This window comes from Pundamilia nyererei, unplaced genomic scaffold (genome assembly GCF_000239375.1).
Source record: "Pundamilia nyererei isolate P.nyererei 1_Seehausen unplaced genomic scaffold, PunNye1.0 scaffold00144, whole genome shotgun sequence".
In the NCBI taxonomy this organism is placed as follows: Eukaryota; Metazoa; Chordata; class Actinopteri; order Cichliformes; family Cichlidae; genus Pundamilia; species Pundamilia nyererei.
The window spans coordinates 1,348,409-1,359,714 of NW_005187545.1; the positions used below are offsets into that span (position 1 = coordinate 1,348,409).

General features: G+C 41.0%; 1 protein-coding gene across 4 annotated transcripts in view; it reads right to left on the reverse strand.

Annotated features, from left to right (window-relative positions):
• The window catches only part of ptprub (protein tyrosine phosphatase receptor type Ub), a 188,094-nt gene that overhangs the window by 24,057 nt on the left and 152,731 nt on the right, over positions 1 to 11,306 (reverse strand). For 2 of the 4 annotated variants that reach the window (XM_005744491.2, XM_013913681.1), the window contains 5 exons: positions 8,290 to 8,362; positions 8,110 to 8,186; positions 3,633 to 3,650; positions 2,076 to 2,112; positions 1,097 to 1,194 (listed from right to left, as the gene is read on the reverse strand). In XM_005744491.2, the coding sequence (XP_005744548.1) occupies positions 1,097 to 1,194; positions 2,076 to 2,112; positions 3,633 to 3,650; positions 8,110 to 8,186; positions 8,290 to 8,362 (303 nt within the window). The remainder of the gene's footprint in view (positions 1 to 1,096; positions 1,195 to 2,075; positions 2,113 to 3,632; positions 3,651 to 8,109; positions 8,187 to 8,289; positions 8,363 to 11,306) is intronic. The other 2 variants (XM_005744492.2, XM_005744490.2) reach the window with 1 other exon arrangement.

Consider the following 11,306-nt stretch of genomic DNA (forward strand, 5'->3'; position numbering starts at 1 on the left):
AGGAGTTTCTGTTTCAGTTATGAAGTTGTGACTCAATCTGAATGTAATTAACTGAATTTGTCTTTAATGTGACTTTCTGTGTATATTGGAGGGAACAGATTTGTATTTGTGTTGACGTATCACAGTTAATTGCCATATTAAAACAAATATACTGCATGTAATTGCCAACTTCCCCCCATTTATTTGCAAACTGAGCCTGCCATTTTATCGTCTTGACGCAGCAAAGCCACTTTGATGATGGCGAGTGACTGCCAGTGGTTGAAGCACTGGCCCCTGTCTCCAAAGCAACCATTTCAAAGGGCAACGTTGCACTCGGCTCCAGTAGTTTTGTCTCCCGTGCGACTGTAGCGTAAGCTAACAAAGTCTGCAGGTCAGCACCTCTAAAACTAGTCATTTACCATATGTAGAAGCCTACATGCAGTTTAATTTGAAATGTATGCTTTTATTTTGATAGTGCAGAAAAAACAGGAAGTTGGGGAGAGGAGAGTGGAGCCACATGGTTTTTTGACCTCGCAATCTCTCTTCATCCATTTTGAATTGAACTTTATAAGTTTTCGTAATTTGGAATTCTGTTGCTGTGTACCTGTTTGGACTTTTGAAGTAAATATTGAGAAGCTATCAAGGACTGCGGTTTCGTTTTTTGTTTTTGCTTTTTTTGGATATGGAAAGAGGGACCAAGCGGAGCGTCAAGCTAAGGCTCCATTAGAAGGAAACCTACACCATACATTTAGTTTAATCTGTCCAAAAAGCTTCCAGTTCACCAGATATTATCTTTCTGCAGTACTCGTTTTTTTCCAGTCAGTGCTAAGTCACCGCTGCCTGGAGCACGGCGCACAGAAATGAAAGTAGTGTTGATCTTCTCTTGTCCACTTTCATCAAAAGTGTTTAAATGCTCCTTTCACATGCTTGTGGTATCACATCATCAATAAACCATAACAGCCTTTAGGCTGGAGTTTCCATGCAGAGCAGGGTTGCAAACGCATAAGACGCCTTTCATATTGACACCAAAAAGTCCCCTCATGATAAATGTGGTCTTTTTCTGAACACTGATTGGTGACAGGGACGGGGGAGGAAAAGGAGAGTGTACATCACTTACCCTGCCAACCTCCACCAGCTTAGTGATCATGACGATGCTGAAGCAATTTTCCTGCCACACCATCCTCCAAAAATCATAGAGAGTCTCCTGCTTAGGACCTAGTGGGAATAGGGAAGAAATAACAGAGAAAGAGACAAAAACGGCAGCATCAAAGCCTGCCCTCTCAATAACGGAGTTTCTGCTGTGAAATTTTGTATTATTGCGACCTAAGTGTCCTTTCTCAAATGGCAGGGTACTGATCTTTCGAGATTGTGCCATCAATAAAGTTATTGGAAATTCCAGGCAGGCAGAAGTAAGAGGCAATGGGTGACAAAACAACAGCAGTAGCTGATGATGAAAGCCCGGGGGACCGCCAGTCACTCACCAGGATCTGAGCAGGAGACGTTTAGGAAGTGAAAAACAGCTTTAAAAACGGGGATCACGTAGGAAGAAAAAGCTCTGAAACAGGAAAGTGCAGCTGACATCTTCTTTCTTTCCCTTACGTTTCATCTGCCTCTATCTGTTTAACAGGAGGGAAAGGAGGTGCGGGCAGAGGATGAGCAGACCCTTAGGGATTTTGTGATAGGAGCTCCCTAGAAACTTGCTCCTCCTAAGAGGGAATGCTCATATTCCTGGAGATCCCAAGTGACCATCTGAAGCAAAAGTGCGTTTGAGCGACAGCGACTGAACTAAAGGTTCTCTGCGTGACAATGAACACATCGCTCCACATGTCACAGAGACTAAGAAGCTATAATTAATGTGTTTAATTATTCAATTCTACTCATAATTAATTCAGTGACTTCCCTAACACAGGCTCCACGGTTTGATAGTCACACTATCACCTTTGAAATTGGCAGAGAGATGGTTTTGGCAAGGGACTGTGCATGAGTAGGATCGTTGGCTGGATCATCTTCAATTTATTAAACTTCAACAAAAGGTACTCGCTGTACTGAATTCCCGCACACACAATTACACACCACAGCCTTGCCGGGATACTCACCCTGAGTGGCGATGAAGTGGTTGGATCGATGGTAGCCCTGAAACAGAGAAGAGGGATGACATGCTGAGTAAGCGATCTGCACCATAGGCACAGCTGTATGGGTGTCTCTCTCTCTCTCTGTGCTTCCCTCTTCCTTCCCTTGTTCCCTACATTCCCCTCTGTAAAGCTTGGTTTCTGTCTAATTCGTCATTGCTGTCTAACCTATTGACGCCTCCAGACCGCCTCTTTACCCTCGTTGACTGCACAAACACGTGACGAACAAGTGCCGTTTCTTGAAAAACTGCTGACATCCCTAAAATAAGCTATTTATTCAGCTTGTCAGGCTAGCTAAGCAAACAATGCCTGAAAAGATATGATAAAGAACCTACAGGTGTGCATTTCTAAATTTCAGGTGTCCGGTTTATTTAGCCATCTCTGCCTCGGAGTGCCTACTCATAAAAATAAATCTATTTTTGTTGGAGATGCTATATGCACTGGGCGACGAATTAGCAACCCAAGAGGAAATTTCATCCTGAAATTCTTCCACTTGTCACAAGCCATACAGCTGGATCCGTGTCTTGCACACGTTACACATCAATGCACGTCACCAGCAGTCTTCAAGAAGAAAATCAAAAGTACACAGCAAAGTTTTCTGAAAACCTTTATATCAAAGGATGTGACAACATTTGATATAGATGACAGACATTTTCATATGGCGAGTATGGGTTGAATATGAATGAACAATGAGATGTCACCTCTACAGCCTTGAGGGGGATAAACATGACAAAGACCACCTGAGGGACTTTGAAACATAAACCCTTTTCAGGATGAGCAAACTGTTCAAAGGAGGTCCTCCTGGAAATAAGCACTGCTTAGCTAACCTTTTAAACGAAAGGAGACAACTGCCTTGAGATTGTATGAAAACATCAGCCAGAAAACTGCATAGATGGTTCCCTGTTTGCTGAGAGGAGCAGCTGGAATGATAATTGATGCTGCAATTACTTAACTTACAGGAGTCCGTGGAGGGGGAGAAGGCAGGTCAGGAATAATCTGAGAAGACTGCCAAGCCCACAGGCCCTCATCAAATCAGTATGATGAGGCAATCCATGTTGATAACACTATTTTTTATCTTTTTGCAGAGGGCATCTTCGTAATATTTTGAGTCCATCCACATTGCTGACGGATTGCTAAACTGAATCGCATCCACTCAGATAAATGTGGACATGTTTGAAATGGAGATGGATGACCAGTGCTGTGAGGCCTGCTATCCACAATTTCTCAGGCCCTGGCCAAACTCTATCAGCATGAATGCCAAGCTTTCTCCATATGAGACGGTTGCCATAACAACCGAAGATCCTCCATCCAGAGAGAGGACACATCTCTTTGTGTTCATTTAAAATCATGAGCTAAAAAGGGCATTTCTTTTGCATTTGATTGGTTTAATGCGCACTAACCTGATACACCCTGACCTTTGAGCATTTGTGGATAGAGGACAGTGGAAAGAGTAAGGGGGAAGGGGGTAGAGGGAAAGGGAAATAGAGCAATGGCAGGCAGAAGAACGAGCAGTTAAGTACTTACTTCCCTGTTAATCCGAATCTACAGGGTCCGAGGTCGAGGAAGTGAGGTGGGAAGTAGAAAAGAAGACATATAGGCTAGTTAATGAAAGAAGCTTTAGGAGGTATGGTTAGAGACAGCAGGGAAGCCTGCGTGTGCATAGGTGCTGATGAAAGAACAGCAAGAATTAGCTTCATCGTGTGTTAGCGCAATGACTTTGTGTGAATCAATGACCTAAGGCCAATCCTGTTTGATCAACTCTCTTATCTCTCAGTTGTGTTTTTGTTCAAATTTGTGTTTTCTTTCCTTTTGAATTTGGCTTTAAAATTATGCAAACAGTATTTTCATTGCATCTCGCAAATTCAAAGCAGCTAGTAAGCTTATATTAGTACTCTGCTTATTTAGCATTTTGCTCTCATTGGCAAATTCATGATGCACAGTTAAACAGGGCGGTAGACCTGCAGTTATTCTGCACAACCAGATGATGTCTTCTTTATTCTGCATTTGCTTTAACTCATGCACTGCATATAACACTTAACAACAGAATGTGGTGTGTTAGTTACTTATTTAGGCACAAGATTTCGATACCACACTCAAAAATTCTTTTCATTTTTTAACTTTTGGTCTTTGGCAGTCAGTTCATGAACAAAGCCGAGTACAGCTGTGCTACCGATTTGCAATGAGGAAAAAAGAAAAGGAAAAGGCATTCTCCCGTTAGGCCAGAGCTAATTATGCTTAATATTTATCACTTTAAAGCTTATTGGTGCACGCCTTACCTAACAGGACTTTTGAAACCGTACAATCCAACCAGCGCACCGAGGTCTACGAACCAACTCCTCTTGGACATTCTGAGATCCAGACTTTGAAGCAGAGTCTTTTCAGTGGTGGCTCCTAATCTTTGGAACAACTTACCTTCTTACATAAGAGCTGCACAGTGTCTCTATCATTTGAAAACACTTTGAATAACCTATTTTTTCTCCCTTGCTTTTGGGTCTAGTTGAGCGAGGAATCTTATTTTTCATACAAAAACAGCCTTATTTACCTGTTTTATTTGACTTCTAGTGTGTTTAATTAGTGACTTTTCCATAAAGTGTATATTTTATATAGCTTTTACAGCACTCTGGTTAACTGAGGCTGTTCAAATTAAGCTACAGAAATAACCTAATTTGATTCTACAGCAGTCTCAGTTTCTTGTGTGCCCCTTGGGACAATTTTCAACCACCACCCGCGACAGACCATTTCTAGAAAACAGACAACTATACCATTGTAAGAGAGATACTTTCAAATGTAAACAAGATTGGTTCATACTTTATTTCTTAGGCTTGATCATTAAAAAAGCTTTATTTGTGGGAAGTGAATGGGCTGAGCCAGAACCAAAACAACAAGAACAATAAAAAAGTGTCATGATTCACAGCAAGCGAGTAGTTTTCATTTAAATTAGTCCATATTGAAGTTTTCCTTTATACAGTCGAGCTTACAACAGAACTGAAAATGACTCAAGTAATATCAAATAAGGGCTTCCTCTAATTTCACTGTAATATACACACTAAAACCCTTTTTACAGATTTAAATTCATAAAATCTCACTGAGGCACAAAGGCAGACTTAGTATAATTTATTAAGATTTAAACACTAAAAAAGCATTTTTGCTTTAGTTAGAATATGTGATGACTAAGTTCAGTTTGATCAGACCTTGTTACAGCCTGCGAGTGTTGCTATCAAGGTGCTGTCCACTGTTTGGTAAGTGTGAACATTGCACAACGTGCACATGCACGACGCTACTATCCGTGCCAGGGTTCATTACCAGGAGGCAGTCTTGAGTCCAGATGAAAGCTAGAAGGCCATTCAGACATGCACTCCCGTCCTGTTAATCTGAAAGCGTCTGATCGTGTCATCGTCATATCCAAATGGAAACCCTGGACCTCTTTTGAAATGCCTCCTAAGTGAATGCATCCAGTCACATCACCAGATAGGTACTATAAGATTATGACTACATCTTTATAAATTGCTCAGATCGTCACAGAATCCTTTTAAAAGTATAAACAGCATGAACTTAAAAACATTTTTTCTTTTCATTCAGAAATAAGACTCGTTTACCAGCACGATGCACTCGTTGCCTTAAGTGTAACAAGTTGTTTGAATGTAAGACAGCCTTGCACATGCTGAAGCCATAAGAAACAGTAACATAAAGGGGAATTAGATAATTTATAACACAATGCTGTCACTTTAACAGGCAGATAAAGCCCAAAAGTGTAACATATCCCATGTCTGAAAAGGAGTTGTACTGCTTTTAAGGATTTAACATTACACCACTGTCTGTCACTTTTTCAAACAACAACAAAGGCCCTCTCTGCACTGCCTGTCACTACAGAATTGCATATGCATGCATATCTCAACACTCGCATGACAGATGAGTGTCCTCCTTGTCTGCGTATCCCAGCTAGCTATACTCGTAGGATTTGGCGCACATGTTTGGCTGCGTATGCAATCGTCATGAGGATGGGGAGAGAGGGTTAATCACACAAAGCGCAGTGTAATCATAGTTAATCCTGAAGCACCCGCAGATTCAGCTTTTGCTAATCTCCTATTGATTAACTTATCACCTTTTTTTCTGCGTGAACACTGCCCAACAACACTGTGTGAAAAGCAAGTGAACAGATTTAAATTTGGACAAAAAAAGTAGAAATTTAAAGCAAAACCTGACAAAATCTTTGTATTTTTAGGGCCTTCTTATGCATAGAACAACAAGATATTACTGCTATTTGTTATTTACAATATTTACATAGATTAACCCAGCATGGATAAAGAGTGTAATGGTGTAAGAGTATCTTCCTGAAGTGGGAGGAGCCTGTTGAGCCCAGTTATGAGGTGAGCCCATGGAGACATTAGGTTCAATTTCTTTGCTGGGTAAATGTCATCTGTTTTAGAGTTTAAGAATTTAAATAAATATTGTAAATGTGTGTTTGTTTACTGTCACGAACACCCCAAAACTCTTGATGCAGATAAAATGCAAAGTAGCAACAGCCATTAAGCACTGCTCTGCTCTCTCTGGTCTGCAAATGCTACAAGAAGCTGGTTCAGATATGCAAAGTTCTGTACACACCAGAAAGAAAATGCAAATAACCAGTCATTAAGCGACAAAGAGAGAAAACAGAGATCCAGCACTTTGTCCCCTCTGCTCTGGAAAGCACGATAATGTTTCAGAGGGAGGAAAAACTTTTCCATTTAACCTCTGGTGAAATAATCACAGGCTGTCCAAAATATGCTCCACTGCGGCTGAGTACTTACAATTCATCTCGCTGGGTCAGGGAGTAACATCACTGACACTGACACTGTAGTGGCTGCTGAGTGGTGTTTTCCCTCTAATGCCCGCATGTCTGTGCCCTCAACGCTAATGGAGACCCTCACAATAACTACAGCCTAACAGCAGGCCAGGTTTTTAATGCCCTCTCATTGTAATGAACTCTCTAAAAGCATCTCACCACTGGCCTTTCTGTACAGAGTGTCAAACATTTAATGATACGATTTGGCCAAAAGGTAGAATTCACCCAAAATCAAGTCAATGTGAGGAACTAAAAATGACATAATTTGTCTTTAATGTATATCTTTTATAAATGTCTGGCAGACTGTTATCCTAAAAAAAGAAGAATTATTTAAACTCTAACCATCCTCAAATGGAGTTGGGTGTACATAAGCACTTCTCTCTTTTATTCTTTTGTTTTACAGTCTGCCATACTTACAGTAGTCCCACTGAGAGGTGTGCAAAATAAATTTTGCAAGATCTAGATTGCCAGACTTCCCTTGACATTTCTCAAACGAACAGCAGTGTCACAACTATGACAGAGGATTCACAGGGAAACTGAAACACAAGTTTCTGCTTTTTTCCCCCCGTATTCCTGGTTAAATCATTTATTAATAACTAACTGCTGCCTTCTAAGCACACGCACTTCTGTTTTCTCAGTAAAAAATATAGCCTCGGCTAGCTGTAATGAATGACAACACATATGAATGGGACACGTTAGCAACATACACATGTATTTCATATGATAAGTGAGAGATGTTGACTGCATGTGGTGTGACAGGAGGTGAACGGTGGAAAGGATCATCTCTGCTCGGCCCATCCAGAGATTGAATGACGACAGGGACGTCTATTTAATTTAGGGGGATTTGTAGCATCGTACAGAAAGGTTCATCTACTCTGCAAAGCATTAAATATATTTATCCTGTTCTGTTTTAATAAAAGTGATGGCACAGGTAAGTCTGGGTCAGGGATCCAATGTGGCAATTGACAACCATGGCATTTGGCAAAACACTGGCAGGAACGGTGTCTGATTGGATGAAAGCCTCCAGGTGAAAGTGGGGCAGCAGACTGGTGGGCTTACAGGAATGAGAGAGATGGACTGAGGCTTTGCAGAGTGTGAGAGATAGAGACTCGGCAGAGGCTATTTGTGTCCCATATTGAACCAAGACAGGAAAAAACAGAAAAGCAGCATCAGACTTACGTCAATGTAGTTTGCGTTAATGTAGTCTGAGTTGGGGTCTCCCAACAGAGGGTGGAGCTTCACTCTGTGTCGATCATCTGAGGGAGATAAAAATAAAAGAGCAAAGAAATATTGAAAATACAACTGTCACAACATTTTCTGTGTTTTTATTGATTTTCTAAACATTTTCTGATTACTTACATCCCAGCAAGGTGTCATGCCTCCCTTTTGTTTTGTCCTTTTTCTTTGTGCAGTCCCAGCCATCAAAGAAGCTCTGCGGATGAAGACGACACTTGTTGAAGATTTCAAGAGCAAAATCAAACACCTCCTAATCACAGTTTTCTCATGTTTTTCCAAGACGAAAAGGAAGATTGCATCTTGCGGTCAACAAGGAGCAGCAGCTTAGATCGAGAGCTCCTGTACACTAGGAAGTTTGGGGTTTTATGCATTATATGTAATTAAAGAAAAGATCTGTGTTAGCCGCAGATAGTCCTCGTCTGATCCCAGAGCCCTAATAAGTCACGGACCCCCCATTTGCAGCTAATCTTGTTAAAGCCCTCAGCAATTTAGAACTGGGTTTAAAGCTTTTGTGTCAATGAAAGTATCAAGAGGCAAACCAAAATAATCCAAGAATTAATTTTTTTCCCCCACAGAGAAATAATGTCAGTTACATACAGTTCAGAGTGTCAGAGATACATTCATCTGAAACTAATGAACACATTTAAATGTCAAGCTTCAGCTTTAATTAAAGCAGGTGAATTATGTACTGCGTATTAAAGAATACAACATGCCCAGAGATTAGAAATCAAAAGCAATTTGTCAGATAAACACAAAATCAAACACTATCATCATATCTATCATCTTGTGTGTTTGCCATCTTGTTCCGTTTATGTAATTCAGGGTGGCGGGGGGGTGGAGCCTATCCCAGCAGCGACAGAGAAAGAGGCAGGGTACACCCTGGGTAGGTTACACAGAGAGAGCGAGACAACCATTCACACTCACGTTCACATACTAAGAATCCCGTTAAACTAACCCCACTAACTGCATGTGTTTGTACTGTGGGATGAAGCACCCGAATGATCCCACACAGACATGGGGAGAAAATCCTAACATCACACATATAGGCTCCGGCCAGATGGACCTTGTGCATTTTCTTCCAAATAATCCCAAATAAGAGAAAATAACTCCACACACAGGCAATGTGGTGCATGAAGACGCTCATGTTTTTGATTACTAGTGAATTAAGAAAATACCAATCGTTTCCTTAGAATTAAAGGTGACCTTAACACGATGGAAATGCTTCCATGAAATGCGTGGGACTGTAAACAACAATACATGCTGTCATCATGGCTACAGCTACTAATGGTTCTGATAATGCAGGAACCGCAGGTACTGCTGAAAGCAGTCCATATGAAGCTTGGAGAGTATTTTTTTTAAAAACACGTGACCCTGACCTCGAGCACAGTTCGGGTGAAGAGCCATTAGGTGATTACTGTGTGTAAGGTTGATTACATTCTGACCAGTACTGCGGAGCAGGAATTGTAAACGGATGGATGGATAAGCTCATCGGTCCAGCTGGATGAGATAAAAAAAATTCACATTTGAGAATGTCCCCGAGAAGCAGAATTAATAAAATAAAAAAATATGACTAAAAAGGTAAGACAATAAGACAACTGCTTACTTTACAGAACCAAAATCAATCAGCTTTAGGTCATGCTAAGTGCTAAAGAACATACTTGCGTCTTTTTGTTCTTGGCTTTAGAAAGTAAGCTACGTGTGTTTCTGTAGGGCAGAATACTTTATTTATATATTTATGTATCTCTTTTTCTTTTTAAAGAAAGCATAAGAAATGAAGAGGAGCTAGCTTGTTTTGGGACTACAAGTAGTCCATTTTCATTTGTGTGAGTGAACCTCCAGCCTAGCTTGGTTATCAAAAGCACATTTACAACTCCATCAGTGTGGATGTTATTGCTTTTTAACCAAGAGCGTGCCTTTTAACCCTCAGGTCATCAGCAAAGTAACATGGCTATTAAGAGCACACGAGACACCTTTAACAGGCTTCTTGTTTCTCTTTTACAATCCTGAGAAAAACAAAAATAACTTACTTGCTATGTGAGATAGAAATTGCCACATAAATCCACTTCACATTGCTGCTTACTGCTGTGCGACATACTGGCTGTTTGTGTACCTGCAGTTTACCAATCACAGTGTGCTGAGTGTGAAAGCAGACAAACTGTCTACCACCTGCTTCATGGATGGCTTCTTAGTCATACTTTAACACATCTCATTCACCGTTATCTGCCTGCCTGCATGGATGCACCAGCAAGCATTTACTCGCCCAAGTTGTCATAAGTCACTCAGTGGCTAAATTAAGCTTGCAAACAGCTCCCTCAGATCTGTGAATAAAAATACGCACACACCAGTGTACCCCCAGTGGTTTGCAGCCACTTGGGGAATATTGTGAAACTCTGCCCAAGTCTGCATGCTGAGCAGGGGATTACAATGCAGTTCCCCCCGCAGAGAGCCAAGAACCAGCCAAATCCTGCCTAGGATTACACCCTCCTCCCTACTTTTTCCTCCTCTTTTCACACACTTCATTTCTGGGTCTGTCTTTCCCTCTGAATCACTTGTTCTTGTAACCAACTATTTCTCTCTCTGTCCACCTTTTCCTTTACTCCCTCCCTTATTTTATTGACACTACACCTCTGAGCTCTCTCTGCTTGTGTGAGTGCTCTGCTTCCTCTCCTGCTGCCTCAAGAGAGAAGCAGGAAAGTAAAGAAGAAGAAGAAAATACAGGAAAAACTGTGAGAGAATGGCAGAACAGTGAAGGAGAGAAAAACAACTCAGGCTTACGAAGGACTGATTAGAAACCATCGCTGGCAAAGATCAGTGGGTGGGTAAGTCAAGAGGATTACATCATTTATTTGTTAAATTATTACACTTATAAATCAATTTTTTTAATTTTAACATAGTGATGTTGTATCAGTGTCTCAGTAGATTTTATGACAGTAACAATCCAGTGGCAGACTTACTGTGCTGGATTAATCTTTGTGTCACTTTGACCCATCAATTTTTCAACCGCATAATTTTAAGATGACAATGAGTGAATTGTGGATCTCTCTGTGATGACTTTCACAATAATCCCCCCCAAACACACACACACACACACACACACACACACACACACACACACACACACACACACACACACACACACA